The following is a 22,407-nucleotide window of genomic DNA, read 5'->3' on the forward strand; positions in this document are numbered from 1 at the left end:
AAATGATTCTTTTATTGCTATAATACACAGCAGATACAAAAGGTACCTTTAGCAAATACATAAATCAGCAGTTATTATGGCATAAACTACTACTTTAACTTAGGTTTTTGCAAAAAGAAGCTGTTTTGTAAATAACTTAAAACTAGAAATAAGATTATTTGGCCACTACTTAATGCCTGATAATTTACAAAATGAGGAAGTCAGCTTTAAGTCGAGTTAAGAGACTCTGCACAGTATCATTTTACAACCTTGGCTCCCACCCAGGCCTCTGACAAACAATCTGCTTACAACGTGTTCAAAGGATCAGCCCTTCCGTGCCCAGCATCTCTCTTTAACGGCAGGTTTCAAAGAGGAGCAGTGGCAGAGCAGCAGTTACTCAAAGCTACAGGTTTGCAGTGCAGTTTAAGGTCACACGACTGGGTATCTGTTCCACCAGCCTCGGGTAACAAAGGTAGGTACGCTCGTTTCAACATCAAAGCTAGGGTCTGCCACGGAATCAGGAGGGAGCAGCAGTGAATGGATGGACCCAACGCTTCCAGCTGCTCCCTTCACCCCGCCGGCCATGACCTGGAGAACCTTCACAGTATATTCTATCCGTGATGAGAGTCTGCGTCCTCAGGATGTGAGCTGGGCCTGGTGGGAGCGTGGCCTCTTGAGCTTTTAGCTGACACCGAGGCATCGTCTAGAAGTGTCCGCCTGCTCGCCCCCACCAGAGGAAGTGCAGGTCCTAGACTTACCTCAGGTGGCCTTGTGGGTGGGTCTGATTCCAAATCTTCTCTCTGAAGAGTCCATACGAATTTGGTATCCTTTTTCTTTTTTTTTAATACAAAAAAAATCTAGCTAAAACACAGATACTCCCGTGTCATCAAAATGCCTTCGGCCCTGGTCTGTGTTCGTGAGACTTACCTGAAGAGGGAAGAGAATGCTCACCGCAGTCTCTCTGTATTAGGCTGCTGGGAACAAATGCATTTAGAATATGGACCTATAACAGAATGACAATACTAGATGTCAGCTGAGTTCTATGTTTAAAAAACAACTTGGACATCTTTTTGTGGAAAAGCCTGGCCTTGGATGGTCACTGAATCTAACCCTTCACTTTATGATGCGGAAACAGGTCCATGGAGACTGCAGCCCCGGAGTCAGTGCCTTTCCTTCCGGATCAGGCTCTCAGATCCAGGCAGGGCTGTCTTCTTACACAGCCCCGGCCCCACCTGTAAGTCTTACGAGCTCCACACGAGCAATAAATAAATGGATGAGAATAACCGTCCAACTGGGTCTCTATGTGAGAAAGGGTCTTCTACAGAGCAGAGGGGTCACAGGTGAGCCGATGCCGCTCAGTTCTGGCTGTTCAGGTGGGTGTATAACCCACCCAGTCCCATACTGAAGGTAAAAGCAACAAGTGAGCCGGTCACTAGCACCGACGCAGTCGTGAACGGGTTCCCCGAGGGGCAGATTTGGCAGATGAGCTTTCACTGGATATAAAGGGTCGGAAGGCTAGAAAAAGACGTACAAAAAGGAAAGGCAGGTGTTCTGTAGGCATCCGTCACCTGTCCTTCAGCCAGCCACTGAGAAACCTGGAAGAGAGCTTTTCAGAAAGTGTTGCTGCGGCTCTTAGAGCAAGTGCGTTTTCCAGAATGGACATGCTACAAAAGCAACCGGAAGTGAAAGGCACTTTTTCTTCTAAATTGTTGCCTTCAATAATTTCACTAACTCTTGTCAACAATTTTCAGATGGGCCTGCTTATTAAAAATAAAAGATCTGTGCTGAGACATCAGAGGACTCTCTGAGAACACCTAGCATATCAGGATATAAAAACGATGTCTCCCGGAGGCTGATTTCTTTTAATCACCTGTATCAGGTGAGCAAAAAGGTGCTCTAGACATACGAGTGCTCTGCTAACACGGAGGACACTGTGCGGTGCGCACGAGCGAGCGGCTCCGGGCGGTTTGGTTTGCGTTGGGGCCACCTGCTCCCCGGGGGCACTGCTCTCAGAACACACCAGGAGGCGGGGACTCTCGAGGGGCTGCCTGCACACCCGCGGCCTGGCTTCGTCTTTCTCCTGACGGCGTGGACAGCGCCATCAGGTCTCGCTCTGGGGCCGGCTCAGTCACTCTTCAGACTTGTACTCCCGGCTCTGGTGCATCTTGGAAAGCACGCGCTCGTAGAACAGCAGGTAGGCGCTGGAGGACAGGACCTCCTGCAGGCTGGCCTTGCGGACGGTGTCGTCGGAAATCCACAGCCACTGGTTGCTGGTTGAGAGGGGGTTCTTGGCCGAAGGTGGGGACCGTCGGTAAGTCACGAAGTGTCCGGAGTGCATGTCTCCATGGTGGACGACAACCGCCATCAGCCGGAAGAGGTACGTGGAGGAGCTGAACGGTAGGAACAAATGCCAGTGGTTTACAAAAGCAAGAAGTAAAACAATCCTAGATATTCAACGACAGGGGGCTGATACAACGGTACATCCGTACAAGTGAATGCTACACAACCATTAAAATACAGACCTATATTTACTGGTACGATGCCCATTCTATGAGCGTCTGTATAAGTGCGCGCACACACATTACAGAGCGGAAGACAATAAGGATTTAACTGGTGATCTAGGTGGTATCCCAAGATATTGAAAATTTTCTGCTTTATACTTTTTCTACATACATTCATACATGTATGCACACATACACATAACATATATTTAAATTTTATAATTCTTATATTTATAGTGACTTCCATTTTGGACAGAAATAAACAGGAATGCATAATAACAAAGTTCCACCTATAAATGAAAGACAGCCATCTCCACACTCATTCACTTCGTGAAGAGCTAATTTTGGAAACCCAGAGAAACGGCAGCCTCCACGGAATGAAGGCTGCCTCTGCAGAGCGGCTCACCTGTAGTCCGGAACCACCGGGAGGGGGAAGGGCATTGGGGCTGGCAGGGTGGGCAACAAAGATGGGGAGCAGGCACCATTCATAAAAATTTGGGTTTTGGGGCCCCCTGGCTGATTCAGAACTGCAAGAGAAAAAGGCCCGAGGCAGTTAAAATTAGCAACGGGTGTGGGTAAGCAAAACATGGTTTTGATTACTGATTACGCTGAAATGTAACTACCCAATAATGCTACAAAGAAAATATAAATATTTCTCTCTTTTTTTAATTGATTTTTTTACAGAGAGGAAGGGGGAGGGATAGAGAGTTAGAAACATTGATCAGCTGCCTCCTGCACTCCCCCTACTGGGGATGTGCCCGCAACCAAGGTACATGCCCTTGACCGGAATCGAACCTGGGACCATTCAGTCCGTAGGCTGCAGGCCAATGCTCTATCCACTGAGCCTAAATATTTCTTTTTGTTACTGTAAAGTTTCCTGCCTTTTTGTCCCTGTTTTAATCACCAACAGGAAAAGCACATGGAGCTCCGGGTCCACTGTTCACTTTGGTGGTTTTGTAAATCGCTGTCTGCTTAAGGGCCCGGGTCAGAATTAAGCAGTAGCTACGTTACTGGCATTTTGACCTAAACCTGCAGTTTCTCAACCTTGACATGATCGACATTTGGGATGGATAATTCTTTGTTGTGGGGCTTCCCTGTGCATTGCAGGATATCTAACATCATCTCTGGCCTCTACCTACCATATTCCTGTGACACCCCTCTCTGCCAGAAATGTCACCAGCCACGGCCCAATGTCCTCTGGGAGGCAAAATTCCTTGTTTTGAACCACTGACCTAAACCTTCTCTCTCCTTTCATTGTCAGCTTCTAAGGAATACCAACATGTAACAGTGTTCACACATGCTCATGGGAGTAGGTACAATAATTAAGGAGATATTTACATCTCGTTTCCTCTCAAGTGTCACATGGGAGGGGCTTTAAGTACAAGGAGTTCACTGTTGGCCTCTTTAACCATGGCCACCACGGGGTGACCGTGAGCAGACCTGCACTCCCACCGGGGAAGACGGTCGGGACTTGAGTGGGAGCATGAGGTGATGGTTCAGTGTTGGAGCGCTTAACATCGGTGGGCTTCCTCATCTCTAACTCTAAAGCTCTCTACAGATGATATCAGATGCCTTTATAACACTGCCCAACACTGCCTTCTAGTGCCCGTTCCCTGCTGTTGGCCTGGGGACCAATCATTTCACCTCTTGACGCCTTGATTTTCTCCTCGGTGAGACTGAGGGTGATAATAGTGACCTGCTTCACTGGGACCCCATTCAACGAGGGACCTCAAGTGAGGCCAGTAATGGAATTAGATAATAAATAAGTCATTCAGAGAGGAGAAGCATCAACCCCAATGAGATGTTCAGTGATCTCTACCCAGGACATTTCTTCCCCACACTTTCTGTATAATTGAGATGACTGTGCTCAGGGGGGAAATAGAAATTCACTGGGCCTGGCTGGTGTGGCTCAGTTGGTTGGGCATCGTCCCCTGCACCGAAAGACCACAGGTTCCACTCTCAGTCAGGGCACATGTCCAGGCTTGATCCCCAGCGGGGGGCCAGTAGGGACCGGGTAGGGGGTAACCGATCAATGTTTCTCACATCAGTGTTTCTTTCCCTCTCTAAAAAAATAAATAATCAATAAAAACATTAAAAAAAAAAAAAAAGAAAGAAAAATTAAAAAGAAGAGCCTGGCTGGCATGGCTCAGTGGTTGAGTGTTGACCTATGAACCAGAAGGTCACGGTTCAATTCCCAGTCAGGGCACATGCCCAGGTTAGGGGCTCAATCAACAGTGAGGCAGCCAATCAATGATTCCCTCTCGTCATTGATGTTTCTATCATTCTCTCCCTCTCTCTTCCTCTTTGAAATTAATAAAAATATATTTAAGAAAAATTTTTTAAAAACTTCACTGGAATGATATGTGAACCAATTATTGCTTAGTCAAAAGACCAGACAGAAATCTTAAGCTTTTCTTCCTATATTTTTTCAAATGTGACAGTTTTTAAAACTATACATCTCGCCCTAGCTGCTTTGGCTTAATGGATAGAGCATGGGCCTGTGGACTGCAGGGGCCCAGGTTCAATTCTGGTCAAGGGCACATGCCCGGGTCGCGGTCTCGATCTCCAGTGTGGGTCATGCAAGAGGCAGCCAATCAATGATTCTTTTCATCATTGATGTTTCTATCTCTCTCTCCTCTCCCTTCCTCTCTGAAATCAATAAAAACAAACAAACAAACAAAACTATACATTTCATTACTATACCATTTTAACCTCTTTTAAGAAATCTTACCCCTCTGGCCCCAATCCTGCTATTTTCAAGAATTTCAGCAACCACTGGACAAGCCTTCAAGGCAGAAAGGCCCCAGAAGCTAGTGATACCAAACTCCTTTTCTCTGTGCTGCAGGCTCCCGCTGCCTTAGCTCCTCAGGCACGTACCTGATTTGGGGGCTGCCGGCCCGTCCTGCAGTTCCAGCGCAGGCCTTGCTTTCTCCTTCAGTTTAGGACTGTGTTGACCAGGTTTATGTCCAAGAAGGCGGTACTTGTAGATGTCCATCATCAGGAACTCGTTGAACTGCACATGCTCGTGCCGCTTCAGGGGCGTGCCGTGGCTGGACCAGCTCAGCCGCTGCAGGTGGATGCACAGACACTGAGGGAGCTGCAGGTGGGAGAAACCGGAAGTGCTGAGTGTTGGGAGCGGGCAGCCAAGAGGCCTCGAAAGCAGAGCCGACAAGGTGCGTGGTGTGGGCTCACCTTCCCTAGTTTTAACTGCTTAACGAAAGTGGTCCTCTGGTGTTCCACCTTCTCCCCATTCAACGTCCCTTTGGCTTCAATCTGGAATAAAAGAAACAACATCCATCTGCTGGAATTCTTGAAAGGACGTCTCTGGAGAGCTGCCCATCAGGTTGGTGTTTATACCTGCACTCAACTGGCTTTTGACTACTACCTGCTGAACTGAACTCAGCCGCCCAATTATTTGTGGGTTTTCCGTGTTTTATTTCTTAAGTACCAGTGACAGTGGAGGCAGGAGAAATAAAAGAAGCTCTGACACTGGCATTTAATCTATTCTGTTGTGTCTTTAAAACTTCTGTTCCACACAGTCCCTCTTAATTCAGTTGCTTAGGGAGTTAGGCAGGTAGCACAGGTAGGCGGGTGTGAGACAAGTGGGAATGGAGGGGATGGTAGCGAATCGGAGAGGGCATGTCCAATCTCAAAGCATGGCATCCAAATTCTTCTTTAAATGTTTGGTGGATAAAACAGAACTCATCAGGGAAAGAGATTTGCTCCATGGGCTGCCAGGTGCCCAACCTTAGGTGGAAAGGGCAGTGGCTGAAAGGATCCTCGGCGAATAGTCAGAAGAGCTCAGGCCAATGGTGTGAGAGGCGCTCTATTGGGCACACAGGCTGCGGGGGAGATGGCATTCGGGGCTGAGGGCCTACCTTTGTGCAGTTGTCACACACAACATCCCGCACGGATTCTGATGAGATGAAGTGGTGGAGGCAGTGGTCCAGGGTCAGTGGATGACCCTACAGCACGAGAAGGAAACGCTTTATCACAATTCAAAGGGGAGCTACTGACACGGTGAGCAGATGGCACCACGAATCCCAGAGCTTCCTTTTTGCTCATGGAGGCAAAAAAGCGTCACAGACACAACTGGCTGCCTTCTGAACAAACCTGGAGCTCAAGCACCCTAGACTGGCTACTGCGACGGAGTCAGGGTATGAGGACATAACGCTGCAGACAATTATGGACTCCCACACTCTTTTAGATACTTTTGAATGTGAGATTATTACGTGTGTGCATGTATATTAAAAAGCCAAAATTTCTGCAGCAAGAGACAAACCGCCCACCTCTTCTCCCCCCCAAATCGGGCCATGGTACTACACATTAAAACTAAATAGGTTTGGCTCAGTGGATAGAGCGTCGGCCTGCGGACTGAAAGGTCCCAGGTTCAATTCCAGTCAAGGGCATGTACCTGGGTTGCGGGCACATCAGGAGATGTGCAGGAGGCAGCTGATCGATGTTTCTCTCTCATCGATGTTTCTAACTCTCTATCTCTCTCCCTTCCTCTCTGTAAGAAATCACTAAAATATTAAAAAAAAATCTTTAAAAAAAAACCTAAATGGGTTCAATCAACCACAGGTCTGAGTAACACGTGGCACCTGAGCTACACAAAATGCCTCAAAGCCCTTTCAGACTGCGATGTCTCCGAAACAGACCCCAAATGAACCATAGGTCAGTACATACCCAGGTGGCAGCTGGAATACTTAGTGAAAGGCTATCGAAGGTATCGAATCGAACAGGACTCTGAAACAAATATTGCAGAAAATCCAGAAAGGACTCAAGTTCAATTCAAAACTTTATAGATGGGAAAATACATGCTTATTAAAGTTTAATATTTAGATGTTCAACACTAACATAGTGAAACATAATGTACTTACCTAGAAGCACACTCTACTAAAAACAGCCTTGTAAACATGAAATACAATAATACTAATCAGCTTGGAAAATCTAAGATGACATGGCTGACCCAGAAATTTTGGGATTTTACCCTAAGGAAATAACCATGGACACAACTACAAAGATGCTCGGCTCAGCATTATTCATAACAGCAAAACGTGAATCGTTGGAATTTCTACAGAATGATTAAAAAATTCAATCATGTCCATGGAGTGGAGTGGAATACTATATTAAAAATAGAGTAGTATAAGAATGTGTGATTATGTGGAAAGATGTGTGTTTTATTATTAATTGCTAAAATAGGGTAAGAGTTCCTGCATTTGGTGATGGCAGAGTAGCTTGATTAGACAAACTCTCCTTGAGATAACAATTGTAGAATCTGGACCCAAACAAAACAAAACTATATGAATGACTGGAGAGCTACCAAAAGCAGGCAGAAATTGAAGAGAAGTCATGTCTTGGAAAAATAGGAGCTCCATGGGTGAATTTTGCATTGTGTGGCTTTTTGTCTGACGGTCTCCCTAAAACAATGTACAAATTTGGTGAAAAACATAGATGCATAGATTCAAGAAATTCAGCAAACTCTAAACAAATACAAAGAAAACTATGTTTATGCACTGAATGGGCAAACTACTGAAACCCCCAAAATGAAGAGGAAATCTTGTAAGCAGCCAGAGAAAAAGTGACACTTTCTATACAAAGGGATGAAATGACTGATGCTGACTTTGCATTAGAAAAAATGCACATCAGAAGACAACAATGCCTATAAAGGGATGAATTTTAAATAAACCAAATGAAACCGAAACAACAGCAACCCCAGATTCTATTCCCAGCAAAACTATTCTTTTCTTTATTTAAAAAAAAAAAAAAGGGCAAAATGAAAAACATTTTCAGACAAATTAAATCTAAGTGAAATTGCTGCCAATAGACCTCCAAGAAATGTTGAAGGAATCCTTTTTAGGCTGAATGGGAAAACCATCAAACGCACTTGGGTCTACAGAAAGGGCTGAAGAAAACCGAGAACAGCAAATGTAAAACTGTTTTCTTTTTATTTTCTTTTAAACATATTTAACTGTCTAAAGCAAAAAGTATGACAGTATCATGGGATCTGTGATGGAAACATATATGACAAAAATAACACACAAAGGATGCAGGACTAGAACTATATTTTTATAAATTTCCTGTATTTTGCATGGGATATAATATTAACTCTAAATGATTAGAATTGCATGATTTCATCATTAACCCTTCCCCCCCCAAACTTAAAAAGTACAGCTAAAAGCCAACAGAGAAATTACAACAAAATGCTAAAAAAATATTCTAAGGAATCTACAATACAACTTCTGGAATCAGTAAATGAGTTTTTGCAAGATCGCAAGATAGAGGGTCAATATACAAACAATTGTATTTCCATATACTAGAAAAAGATTTTAAAATCCCACTTACAATAGTATCAAAATACAAATAAAATGCAAAGAAAAGAGATGAATGGGGAAGTTCTAGATTAAAAGATATTTAAGACATATGAATTGTAAGTTATGGATCATTTTTTTAATCCTCACCCATTATTGATTTTAGAGAGAGAGAGGAAGGCAGAGGGGAGGGGAGAGAGAAAGAGAAATGGGGAGCAACTGCTAATAGATCCAGGTTTTTGGGGGGCGGTTGACAATGAAAATATCCTAAAATTGTTTGAGGTGATGGTTGTACAATTCTCTATTTCTGTATTATGTTGAAAAATTTCCAAGTAAAAATATATTTTAAAACCTCAAAAACAAAAAACAAAACAACAGTCTTAGAATCTGCTGTGTCCACTGTCAGTATAGACCCAAACTCAGGACTTGCAACCCACAGTGGGTCTGTGGCTCTTGGTGCAGAAGATGCCACCTGAAGATCAGTGAACATGTTAGTACTGACCACAGGGGGGCAGTCTGTCCACTAAGGACCCAGGCAATCACAAACGGCATATACCAGTTAGTCCACACTCTCTGACCCTTCATGAATCTTAACCTAAAAGGAAACATCGCAAGAAAATATAAAGCACTGGTGGTGTATTTACCTGGTGTTCACAGTGTTTGCAGACCATGTTACTAGTAAGTCTCCCATGAAAAGGATGCTGAGATTTCCAGTGATTGGATGTGGGATGAGGTGCCCCTGCAACACAAAACATCTTTGGATCTGCCACCTCCAGCCCTCTGGTACCAACCTCAAAATTCACCCTCCTTTTTATTTATTTTTATTTATTGTTGTTATTATTATTATTAATATATTTAATTGATTTCAGAGAGGAAGGGAGAGGGAGAGATAGAAACATCAATGATGAGAGAGAATCACTGATAGGCTGCCTCCCACACGCCCCCTACTGGGGATCGAGCCTGCAACCTGGGCATGTGCCCTAACCAGGAATCAAACCATGACCACCTGGTTCATAGATCAATGCTCAACCACTGAGCCACGCCGGCAGGGCTACCCTCCTTTTTAGTATGTAGTAGCAACGCTCTGTTTAGAAAGAAATACCCCTGAAAATTAAATTAAAAATAGCTTTTCTTATTGATATACATAAAAAAGACAAGCCATTTCCTTCACAGGAGAACTTATACAGGTCCTTAAATGTGGTTTCTGTATAATGGGTACAGCCACATTTCAGAAAGGAATTTGTGGTTAGTGACGTCTTTTCATAAACATATGCTTCAAATGTTTGAGATGTCAACAGGATACCATAAGTGAACATTCCACAAAGCAAGATAACCTTCTGAAATACCATCAGAAGAAGCAGATTCTGAAAGACACTCTTTAAAAATAGAATGGGGGTTAGTGGAATAAACACAGTGTGATGTGCTCGTTAGACACACAGGCCCTAGAGTCCGGCTGCCCTGGGCTTATTAGCTATGTCATATCATCTCTACAAGCCTCAGTTTGCTGGCAATGGGGATAATTACTATCCCATTATCACCAATATCAGGGGCGTGCCGTGGCTGGACCAGCTCAGCCGCTGCAGGTGGATGCACAGACACTGAGGGAGCCAGTACTGGTACACAGTACGGGCTCCAAAGATAATCGTGTGGGTTTTTAAAAAAGATATATTTCTATTGATTTCGGAGAGGAAGGGAGAGGGAGATAGAAACATCAATGATGAGAGAGAATCACTGATCAGCTGCCTCCACATGCCCCCTACTGGGGATCAAGCCCACAACCCAGGCATGATCCCAAAGGTAATCATTCTTATTGCTACTAATGCACAAAATAATTGATGTCTCTTTTTTATATATATATATAAGTTTAAGTCTTAAGAAAACAACGATTTCCTTCTAAGGAGCACTGTGATCATTTGTAGTAAGCTGGCCAAAGTGGAAATGCTGAGAACATGAGTTTCAGCTTACTAAGTTCCTCACAGGACCACTTCAGGAAGGTAAAAAGAGCCCAGCTGGTGTTGTTTGGTGGTTGAGCGTCAACCTGCAAACCAGGAGGTCACAGTTTGATTCCCTGTTGGGGTACAAGCCAGGACTGCAGGCTTGATTCTCAGTAGGGGGCATGCAGGAGGCAGTTAATCAATGATTCTCTCTCACCATTGATGTTTCTATCTCTCTCACCCTCTCCCTTCCTCTCTGAAGTCAATAAAAATATATATTTTTTAAAAATGTAAAAATAGCCCTGACCGGTTTGGCTCAGTGGATAGAGCGTCGGTCTGCGAACTGAAAGGTCCCAGGTTCGATTCCAGCCAAGGGCATGTACCTTGCTTGCGGTCACATCCCCAGTAGGGGGTGTGCAAGAGGCAGCTGATTGATGTTTCTCTCTCATCGATGTTTCTGACTCTCTATCCCTCTCTCTTCCTCTCTGTAAAAAATCAATAAAATATATATTTTTTAAAAAATGTAAAAACAAAACCCTCACTTGTAGTTGAAATAAGTCCGTTTGCAGACATATGCAAGAAAATGAAACCAGAGCACCAACTTACACCATACACAAGAATAAACTCAAAATGGATAAAGGACTTAAATGTACGACAGGAAACCATAAAAACTCTAGAAGAATACAAAGGCAACAAAATCTCAGACATATGCCAAAACAATTTCTTCACTGATACAGCTCCTAGGGCAGTTGAAACTAAAGAGAAAATGAACAAATGGGACTACATCAAAATAAAAAGCTTCTGCACAGCAAAAGAAACCATCAACAAAACAACAAGAAAACCCACCTCGTGGGAAAACATATTTGCCAACGTCATATCTGATAAGGGCTTAACCTCCAAAATTTATAGGGAACTCATACAACTTAACAAAAAGAAGATAAACAATCCAATCAAAAAATGGGCAAAGGATCTAAATAGACACCTTTCAAAAGAGGACATTCAGAAATCCAAGAGACATATGAAAACATGCTCAAAGTCACTAATCATCCGAGAGATGCAAATCAAAACAACAATGAGGTACCATCTCACACCTGTCAGAATGGCCATCATCAACAAATCAACAAACGACAAGTGCTGGAGAGGATGTGGAGAAAAAGGAACACTTGTGCACTGCTGGTGGGAATGCAGACTGGTGCAGCCACTATGGAAGGCAGTATGGAGGTTCCTCAAAAAATTGGAAATGGAACTCCCATTTGACCCTGTGATCCCACTTCTAGGAATATATCCCAAGAAACCAGAAACACCAATCAGAAAGGATATATGTACCCAGATGTTCGTGGCAGCACAATTCACCATGGCTGAGATCTGGAGACAGCCTAAGTGCCCATCAGTAGATGAATGGATTGGAAAACTGTGGTGCATCTACACGATGGAATACTATGCTGCTGTTAAAAAGAAGGAACTCCTACCATTTGCAACATCATGGATGGAACTGGAGAGCATTGTGCTGGGTGAAACAAGCCAGTCAATGAAGGAAAGGTACCACATGATCTCACTCATTCATGGATAATAAAGACCATTACAAACTTTTGAACAATAATAGATACAGAGGCAGAGCTGCCTCAAACTGATTGTCAAACTGCAGTGGGAAGGCCAGAGAGAGTTGGGGGGCAGGAGGGAGGGGAGTAAGAGATCAACCGAAGGACTTGTATGCATGCATATAAGCATAACTAATGGACATAAGACACTGGGGGGTAAGGGAGGGTAGGGGTTTGTCAAGGGCGGGGGGGAAAAAAGGACACTTATGTAATACCCTTTGTAATACTTTAAGCGAAAAAAAAAAAAATAAAAAAAAAAAAAAAGAAATAAGTCCGTTTGGAGGAAACTGAGCAGGCCAAGATGGGAAGGAATAATTCAAGATGTTCACAGAGGCAACCATTTAAAGCTGTCTCCAAAAGACAAATTCCTTTGGGAGTACACACAATTCAAGCTGGATTAGGTGGCACCAGAAAAAAAAATTTAAATGAGCAAATGATTGTCATATCTAGAAAGTACCCATCTTATGTGCTGCAGTTCAATGGGCAATGACTACCTCTTGTGCGGCAGGTTATCTGTGTGGGAGTGACTTCCGGCTGCTGCTGTAAGGGAAAGAGAAGCAGACTGAAGACCCCACTGCAACCCTTTCGTCACCCTCAGCCCACTCCCAAATCTCACAAGTTTCTGTGCTGACTGCACCACGAAACCAACTTCTCACAAAGGTTTCTAAAAGCAGCCTTGATCAGCCTCTCTGGTTGGTTACTGTGCCTGTTCCTTCATCCAATGCACTCAAAACACATTTCCTCTCTCTGGAATTACCCCCCTTTACCAGTTAACTTTTATAACGTTTCAGGGAAATGAAGATTCACTTAGCATTCCCAGGGCTCTGTGTTCCCCTGTATATAAAGGGGGGTGAGGAATGCATTTTTCCCTTTTTCAAGCAGCACAAAGTGCAGCCACGAATCATTCTGAAGTCTTCCAAGTCACTACCTGCAAAGCATGCAGTTTCAGACCCTCTCCCCGCCCCACCCCCACTGCTGATGGTGAGTGAATCTGATTTGTGAGTTTAAACTTGTCCGAAGATAATACTCATAGTCCCTGCACCTATGAAACACGCACGAACCACATTAAACGCTTTGGAAACATTCGTGGTTTACCTCCAGGGAATGCACGTCAAACAAATGTGTGACCCGGGGCTGGCGGTCCCGCTCGTCTTCCAGTGACGAGGTAATGACGTGGAATAGCTCGTGGGCATCCTGCCAAAGGGCACAGCGTCCTTCAGAGAGGCCCGAGGAGGCCGGGGCAGCACCAGGACCGCCCCCGTGTGGGCCCCTGGGCAGCCCCCACCTTCTCAGGGCCCGGCTCCTTCAACGGAAACAGTTCCATCCTGGACATTTTCACAGTGAAGACCCTCCCCAGCCGGAGAGCTCACTAGTGGGAAGGAGTCTCTAAATAAACCTGTTGTGAATGTCGTGTTCACCTGCTCTTCGAAGGAAGAGATCTGCCATCTGTACATCCTTAAGACGTCCAACAGGCAGCTTGCATCCAAGACCTCATCATCAGTAACTTCTTGGCAGGACAGAGCTGGAAACAAAAATGGTAACATACTTATTAAATTCATCAGTGAACGACAAATATGATTTCACTTATATGTAGGATCTAAAACACAAAGGAATAAACTCAGAGAGAACAAACTGATGGTTGCCAGGTGGGAGAGGGGTTGGGAGGTTGGATGAAAAATATAAAAGGATTAAAAGTACAGATTGGCAGTTACAAAATAGTCACAGGGATGTAAAGTACAGCATGGGAAATATAGTCAATAATATTATAATAACTATGCGTAGCATCTGGGTTACTAGACTTACCAGGGTAAGTTACAGAAACGTCTGACCACTATGCTGTACACCTGAAATTAATATATTGTCTTTTTGTTGTTGTTAATCCTCACCCAAGGATATTTTTCCATTGATTTTTAGGGAGAGTGGAAGAGGGAGGGAAAGACAGAGAGAAACATCGATGTGAGAGAAACACACTGGTTGCCTCCTGCATGCGCCCTGACCAGGGCCTGGGCCGGGGAGGAGCCTGCAACCACAGTACATGCCCTTGACCAGAATCGAACCCTGGACCCTATGGTCTGCTGGCCGACCCTCTATCCACTGAGCCAAACTGGCTAGGGCATATCATATTCTGTATCCTGCTCTTTTAAACTTAATATTATAGCTTATATCCTCTCCCAAATTAGGAAAAACAAGACTTCATAAAGATGATTTGAATGGCTATGTACTGCTCATGGATTGCTTAATCATTCTACCGAGGGACATGCATACTCTCTCCTTTTCCCCCCTTATAACTAGGTGTTGGAGATCTTTGTGCATACACCAGCAACTCCCAAATTGCGTTCTGTTGAATGTCCTCAGGATTTTAACAGATGTCAATGTGGCGGGTAGGAGGAGGGACAGTTCTGCAGTCAAATGTGGTTTAAAAATGAAGTTAGAGCCCGGCCTGCATGGCTCAGTGGTTGAGCATTGACTTGTAAACCAGGAAGTCATGGTTCAATTCCCTGTCAGGACCATGATGCCTGGGTTGTGGGCTCGATCCCCAGTGTGGGGTGTGCAGGAAGCAGCCCATCAATGATTCTCTCTCATCATTGATGTTTCTATCTCTCTCTTCCTTTCCCTTCCTCTCTGAAATCAACAAAAATATATATTTTTTTAAAAAATGAAGTTAGATAAGTGACTTCTTAAAATCCCATGTATATCGTGACTCTCCGGGCTCAGGGCCAGGGTCCAGCCATTCCCACACCCTCCCAAACCCCCTCAGGCTGGTGTAAATCACAGTCCACATTTCTAACTGTTTCCTTGAGCCAGGCTTCCAGACAAGGCCTTGCTAAGGCCAATGGTGCGGAACATTCGGCAAGCCGTGACTGTGCAGCTCCAAACCGTTCCCTGAAAGTTCCCCTCCCTCCCAACAGTGTGTAGGAACATGTCATCCAACAGCTGGTCACGACCAGGATTTGTTTTTCAATCCCTGCTGACAGGCAAAAAAAACTCACAAAAAACCAACCCAGGGTACCTAGCTGTTATTTTAAGTCACTTAAGATGCATGTTTGAGTGTCTGTTAGATACACTTTTTATCTATCGAAATACAATTTGTATTATTTTTCTTCCTTCCTAGGCTAACATACTTTAAAAAAAACGAAAACCTTCAATGTTTTCGAAACCAGAGTATTCGATAATCAAAATGGTTATGTCACTGGGTTTTCTTCTTCCCTAGAAATCTATTACTCAGCTGATAATTTTTAGAATAGCTGGTGATATATTTGCTTTTGCTTTTAAAGTAGCTGTTTGTATCCACTGGGCTCTCCGTGGTTTTCCCCGTAATGACCTGGACGATCTTTTCTGCACTGAGGCTATCAACCCTTTGTCTACCAGCCGAGCTGCGGCTTTGACAACGCACCCAGTCCCCCTTCAATGCCCAGCCAGATACCTTTCAGGAGGTGCAACAGCGTCAAGGATAAATACTGGTGTGGGGGGCGCTCCTTCTGATCCCCGGTGTACTGCGTGGTGAACTCTTCCAGCCACCGGATGAAGGCGGGGCAGGCAGACAGGCCTTGCAGCAGGGAGTTCATGAAGCAGGTGTTCCCCAAGTTCACAAGGCCAGGCACAAGCCCTAGAAGTGGGGCGGGAAAGAGAAGAGCACATCACCTTGGACCCACTCTCTTGCTCTCTCCCATTCGAGACCCAGAGTTTCTGCACCGTGGCCTTGGATTTGAAATCTGAACGTGAGAAAGTTCTCATCCACGGAGATCCGCAGCCAGGCATTCTGTCCAGGCTGAGCCCTAACCCTAGCACTGCTCCTTCAGGAGACGGCAGTGACAGATGGACAGGTCCCCGTCCGTCTGTGTTACTTTTGAAACCCACCACAGCGTCCGGTACAGTTCGGTTAACACTGAATGTACAAAACCCCATAGTAACATCTCTCTTTCCCTCCCTCATCCTCTCTCTCCTTTGATAAAAAAGGAATGTTTCTCAGCACAGAAGAAAACAATTGTTCTGTTGTTGTTCTAGGGACAATGACTGTGTTCTTCTAATCAGTGGGAAAGACACTATAGCAATTCCGATCAGTCTTTCTGCAAAGAGACCAACAAAATCTGGCACATTTCCCTCTGTTGTTGACATTTTTAAAAAAAAAAAACCAACTTTTTATTATGAAAGTTCTCAAACATGCCCAAGAGAAGAGAGGATATATAATGAATTCTAATAACCATTCTCAGATTTAACAAAGATCAACATTTTGCTACACCTATTTGCCCCCCCTCGAAGCTGACTTTTTTAATCAACAGAAGTAGAGCAACATTTACAAAAGGGCACATTTTTACAAATAAGGAAATAGATGTTTGTGTTAATGAAGAAACTTGAAGCATTTAGTAGTGACTAGCAGCTAGTCAGTGAAACCCCAAATGCGTCATATAATTAGTCAGTTCTAGTACTAAAAAACATAATTGCCATATTAATGAGAACACTAGCAATGCCGCCACTTTTACTGCAGGGTATAAAATGTGGAGCACGTAAATACTATTTTGATCTCAGCTACTGGTGATACTAGGGACTCTCTCTTTCAACTACCAACATTTTTCTAATATCACAACTGGTATGATGCAAAAAAAAAAAAAAAAAAAATTAACTTCTGCTTAAAAGGAAGTACTGTTCAAAAACTGGAGATACAAGAGAACCAAAAATGCCCTCCCCTTTTTGTACTGTTTTGGGGTAATAAGGGTTTGGGTCAAGCCTATAGACCACGGTGCCCAGTCTAAGTCTTACCTTTTCTACGCTTCTTTCTTTCTGTGATGGGACCCCAAATAACATATATTCCTGCTGCAAGAGCAGCGGCGAGTCCACCTATCACACCCCAGTTCTTCATGACTTTATACCTAAGAGAGAAAATCAGTTTACTGTCTTCCCTCATCACAAACACATTCTGTGTGTATAAAGATATATGAAGAAATAACATTTCGTCAAAATAATCCACTGGCTCCTGGCCGGTGTGGCTCAGGGGTTGAGCATCAACCTAAGAACCAGGAGATCATGGTTGGATTCTTAGTCAGGGCACATGCCCGGGCTGCAGACTCCTTCCCCAGTAGCGGGCGTGCAGGAGGCAGCCGATCTACGATTCTCTCTCATCATTGACGTTTCTATCTCTTTCTCTCCTTCTCCCTCTCCCTTCCTCTCTGAAATCAATAATAATAATAAAAAAAATAATAATAACCCACTGGCCCACCAAATACTTAATTTTCAAATTAAAGTAACATATAGCAGAGGATTATGTCTTGAAAACCAGCACATTTAGACATGAGGATTTAGGACCTAAGTCAGAGCATAACCTGCCAAAAGCCCCATCTCACTGAGAGGAGAAGCCAGGGTTTTCCTCCTTTGCCCTCACTCCCCCGAACGCTGCCCATGCCCTCACTCCCCCGAACGCTGCCCATCACACCACCTCTCTGGGCCTTTGCACTGCTGCTCCCTCTCCCTGAGCTCTCCCCCCAGACCCCTGCATGGCTCACTCCTTCACTTCCCCTCCACGTCCAACTATGAGACGCTGCACTCCTGGTCCCTTTTACCCAGTTTGACTTTTTCTTTTCACCTTCTAATAGAGAATTCACTTATTCACTGTTTATTGTCTGTCTCTCTGAAATGGAATGCAAAGTCCCTGAGGGCAGGGCCCTTTGTTTAGTCACTGACACATCCTGAGTGCCTAGATCATTCTTGGCATGTAGAAGGTTCTCGATAATAGCCACTGAATGGTTGTGTATTGGAGAAAACATAGAAACAGAGTGTCATTTAGAGTACTAATGGAGAGGGGGCACACAATAGTAAATAAGATCTGTTAAGTATTTATTAAAGATTCTTAATTTTAGGTTTGTCTTGGACACTGAAGTTATTCTTTTACTGCACATGTAGAAATTTCACCAGCAATTTAAGACTGTTTTTATACAAAGTTATGCATTTCCACAGAATAAAGCAAACCATATATGTATATACATATATGGGCAATATACACTTTGCGTGTGTGTGTATGTGTGTATATATATGTATATATGTATATATATATTAGATATGTATATACATGTGTATAATATATCCTTATTTCAATATCTGAATCATGTAAATATTGTTTTGATCTCAGCTACTGGTGATACTAGGAATTCTATCTTACAACTACCTACATTTTCCTATTGTTATAACTGATATGACGCAAAACTGATCACTGAATTTCAAAATAAATATTTGTCTTCCCACGCAGAGTCCGTGGTGCAGAGAACTAGGTTAAGAAAGTGGAGTCACATTAATCTGGTCCGATCCTGGCTCTGCTACTCCCTTCGGCATCATTTCACCTTCTAAGCTTCCCCTTCCTCATCTGTCAGATGGGGACACTCATGGGCCCTACCTCACAGGCTTCTGGTGAGGGAAAAACAGGCGCGAATGCACAGGGTACACAGTAAGGGTAAATGTCACCTGCTAGGATAAGGATTATAACCTTAGTTTATTTATGAAAGTCATTCTTAAAGTTTCTTAAGGCACCGCTGTGCTGACTTTTACACAATAGGAGTGTCCACAAAGGGCCTGAGAAGATGAAAAAGGACCGGCCCTGAAATGGTAAAGCACAAACACCTAGGCTGCCAACCCCCCTTTTCAAACACTAACAGTTCCGAGTGCCTACTCTACGTCGGGCACCGTGACCGTCTCAGCTCATCCCCAAAACAATCCCACGGAGCTGGGTTCCAGGAGCACCTCCTTCTTTATAGATGAGGAAACTCAGAGCGGTAGCCAACTTGGTCAAAGAGGGTGAGACCGTGTGGATCTGAACTTGGGCCTGACAGGCTGCCAACCCTGTGCTTGACACCACAGAGCTCCTGAGGGAAACTGAAGGGCCGCCGCGGGTGGAAGGGTGGGACGGAGAACTGGCCCATGTCCTTGGCAGGAGGGCAGGGAGGCATGGAGGGCAGGGAGGGCATGGAGGGCAGGGACAAAACAACTTGGGAAATGCCATTGCTCTGCAAAATGACAGCAGCACGAGGACAGTATGGGCCCTGGGAGTGAAAAGCTCGAGCATCTCCCCCCAGGTCAGCTGCAGGGCCATAGGCAAGGCCGACTCAAGACACGTTTCCCATCTAGGGGCGTGGGGGGGAGAGGGGGGGGGTTCTGCAGAGCCGGTGATGGCTCCCAGCCTGCGATTGTAAACTCTTTAGAGCTGCTCCCGTTCCAGAGGCAGGAAGCTGACCTGAACAACAGGTCTCGGTCATTCAGGGACAGGACTGGGGGTGCAGGGCTCGGCTCTGACGCCTGGAGCCCGTGGAGGGTGGCTAAGAGGAGGGAAACAGGGGGTCTGACAATGGGGGACAATACTGGGGGGGGGGGGGCTGGCAGGAATGGAGGACCTTAGCGGGACTTTAACAGGTAAAGGGGTCCTGGCTGGTTTAGGGACCCCCTTGCAAGACAATGAGTTACTCATAAGACTGGGGACCCAGACCGAATAGGCGATCCCGGGCATAACTGGGACGGGGACTGACGGGAATGGGGGAGGGGGTGGGGGTCGCGCTAGCCGGGCCCCCGCATTTTGCAGGATTGGAACCATGCAGGGCTGGAGCGCTTGACAAGACTGGGGACCCCTGGCGGGCCAGGGCCTGACATGGCTGGGAACCCATAAGGATTGGGGGGATCCTGAAAGGATTAGGGGGACCTGGAAGGCCTGAGAGGCACCGAGAGGCCGAGGGGCACTGAGAGAATCTGAAGCCTTGCCAAGCCCGCGGTTTCTAGAAGTTCTGGGGACAGTGACAGGCCTGGAGCAGGCGCCGGCATGCTGGGGTGGGGCGCTGATGAAACCTGGGGGCGCTAGTAGGATTGCGGGGTGCAGACAGAATTGGCGTTGCCGAGGCCCCGGAGGCCCGCCGCCCCTCCCGCCTCGGGGCCTGGGCCTGCAACCCCGCAGGACGCAGAAGCCTCTAGAAGGCTCGCTCCGGCCTGGGGACCCCGACCAGGACGTGAAAAGGCCGCCGGAGGCCCGAGCTGGGGACTCTGGACCCGGCCGCTCCGGCCGCCCCGCCCCCCAAAGCTCACCTGACGGCAGCCCCGGTCCGCAGGAAGCGCTGGAGGGCCCTGTCGGCCGCGCTCATCGCCTCCTGGACCCGGGAGCTCAGCATCGCGGCCGCGCGGAAGGCCCGCCGCTCCCGCCGCCCCCGCCGCCCCGCCGGCCCCGCCACTCCTACCGCTGACGGACAGAGGTCTCCCAGGGCTCCTGAGGCGGCGGAACCCGCGGTTAAAGTCCCAGCTCTTCAGGGGAAGGGATACCGAAGGACCGGCTCCCGAGAGGACCGGAAACAGCCGCCCCCGGAGAGGAAAAGTCGAAGGACCACATCCTGTTATTATTTTTTTTCCCGGTAGCAATGGGCCCTGGCGTCGGTTACTAAGGAAGCCCTGCGGCCGGAGAACGCTTTGTTTTCAGGTTTTGCCAGGGCTCCGTTCATGAACACAGATGCCTCTCTTCCAGGAGGGAGCCTGTGTCATTTTAATATTTTTTGGTGTGAAGAGGGCGGCCCCTCCCGAAAGCGGAATCAGGCCTTGGACTGCAGGTCGTTATTGTGGTCAGAGTTAAGGTCGCAGAGGAAGGGCCTTGAATGATCGATCACGTGGCCTCAATGGTGAAACCGAGGCCTTTAATAATAGCCACCAGACTTGCTTTTTACTTAGGTGCATTGCTGAGCATGTCACATGCATTATTCACTCACATGCCGTCTTCACACCAACCTTAACGTGAGCTGCGTTTTACATCCCAGGAAACCTGAGAACTTTAGAGAAGTGATGTCTTTTGACACAGCTTGTAATTGGTGGAAATGAGATCGGCCGTCAAGAATAGCGCTGTTCAATAGAAATATAATGCAGGCCACGTTTTAAATTTTCTAGTAGCTACATGAAGTAAAAACACAACAACAGATGAAATGAACAATTCTTTTACTTGACCCAGTATGTCCAAAATATTGCCAATTCTATGTAAAAATTATTAGAGGTATTTTACATTTTTTTTGTGTGTTAAGTACATTTCAATTTGGACCAGCCGCTCGATAGCCACACGTGGCCAGTGGCTACCATATTGGACAGCACACCTTACAACACATTGGAGCCAGAGAGAATTTGCCCCTCTATTAATCACTTTCCCCACCTCCAAAGCAAACAACTGCAACTGTTTTAGTAAAGAAATCAATGCAGTGAATCTCTAAGTTTTTGGTCTGATTACCCCTTGGTATGCTTATAAATTATTAGAGCTTTTGTTTATGTGGGTTATATCTATATTTATAGTATTAGAAATTAAAATTAAGAAATAACTATTGTTCTTTTTTTTAAAAGTGAAGTACAATATATAATAAAATTCACCTAGTTTTAGTGTATAGTTCTATGAAGTTTTGGCAAATGCAGTCATGTAACTATTACCACAATCACCATATAGAATCACCACCACCACCCCAAATTACCCCCTGTCCCACTGTAGTCAACTCCTCCAGGGACTCAGTTTTCCTGAGTCCCTGGAAAACACTTATCAAGACTGAGAAAACAATTTAAGCCCAAGAGTATCAAAGCACATATTCCATTAGACATCAGAGCCATGACCTCATCACATTTTATATAGCTTCTGGAAAATTCCAGGGCACAACCATGAGTGAATGAGAGTGGGAAAGGCAAATAATATCTGTTATTATGAAAGTAGTTTTTACTTCAATAACCACCTGCAGGGGTCCCAAGGAGGGGTTCTGCAAATATACTTGCAGAACCTCTACTTTAAATGCTTTTTTAAAAATTGATTTTTAGAGAGAGAGGAAGGGAGAGGAATAGAGCTACGGAAACATTGATGAGAGAGAAATTTCATCCATCGGCTGCCTCCTGCATGCCCCCTACTAGGGATTAAGCCCGCCACCCAGGCGTGTGTGCCCTGGCCAGGAATCAAACTGTTGACCTCTTGTTTCCTGGGTTGACGCTCAACCACTGAGTCACATCACCAGGTGAGAACCCCTCCTTTAACTTCTTGAGTGAATACCGTGCCATCCCATCCACAGATCTACTTAGAACTCTACATGGCAGACTAGTTTCAATAACATAG

At 45.3% G+C, this 22,407-nt stretch overlaps 1 protein-coding gene across 3 annotated transcripts; it reads right to left on the reverse strand.

Moving 5' to 3' along the window:
* Nucleotide 1: 1 nt before the first annotated feature.
* Nucleotides 2-20,578, reverse strand: USP30 (ubiquitin specific peptidase 30). 3 transcript variants are annotated; one of them, XM_070400235.1, is made up of 13 exons: nucleotides 20,376-20,578; nucleotides 17,082-17,191; nucleotides 15,748-15,930; nucleotides 13,742-13,845; nucleotides 13,419-13,517; nucleotides 12,818-12,860; nucleotides 9,436-9,530; nucleotides 7,167-7,226; nucleotides 6,359-6,445; nucleotides 5,673-5,753; nucleotides 5,358-5,577; nucleotides 2,887-3,007; nucleotides 2-2,369 (listed from the first exon to the last, which is right to left on the reverse strand). In XM_070400235.1, exons 1-13 carry the CDS (start codon nucleotides 20,456-20,458, stop codon nucleotides 2,108-2,110), a joined length of 1,548 nt encoding a protein of 515 aa, XP_070256336.1. In that variant the 5' UTR covers nucleotides 20,459-20,578; the 3' UTR covers nucleotides 2-2,107. The 3 variants fall into 3 exon arrangements, with proteins under 3 accessions (XP_070256336.1, XP_070256335.1, XP_070256338.1); XM_070400234.1 differs by having other exon boundaries at nucleotides 12,818-12,863; XM_070400237.1 differs by having other exon boundaries at nucleotides 12,818-12,863; nucleotides 20,525-20,545.
* Nucleotides 20,579-22,407: the final 1,829 nt, after the last annotated feature.

The sequence above is a fragment of the Myotis yumanensis genome, unplaced genomic scaffold, assembly GCF_028538775.1.
Source record: "Myotis yumanensis isolate MYYU_CA2020_CCGP unplaced genomic scaffold, mMyoYum1.0.hap1 SCAF_19, whole genome shotgun sequence".
NCBI lineage: Eukaryota > Metazoa > Chordata > Mammalia > Chiroptera > Vespertilionidae > Myotis > Myotis yumanensis.

What these genes read in the sequence shown, in the direction of transcription:
- USP30 (XM_070400234.1), bottom strand. Translation starts at nt 20,458, where the DNA reads ATGCTGAGCTCCCGGGTCCAGGAGGCGATGAGCGCGGCCGACAGGGCC. An exon ending in CGGACCGGGGCTGCCGTCAG is followed by an intron (nt 17,192 to 20,375) that starts GTGAGCTTTGGG and finishes TTTCTCTCTTAG; the next exon opens with GTATAAAGTCATGAAGAACT. An exon ending in AAGAAAGAAGCGTAGAAAAG is followed by an intron (nt 15,931 to 17,081) that starts GTAAGACTTAGA and finishes CCCCACTTCTAG; the next exon opens with GGCTTGTGCCTGGCCTTGTG.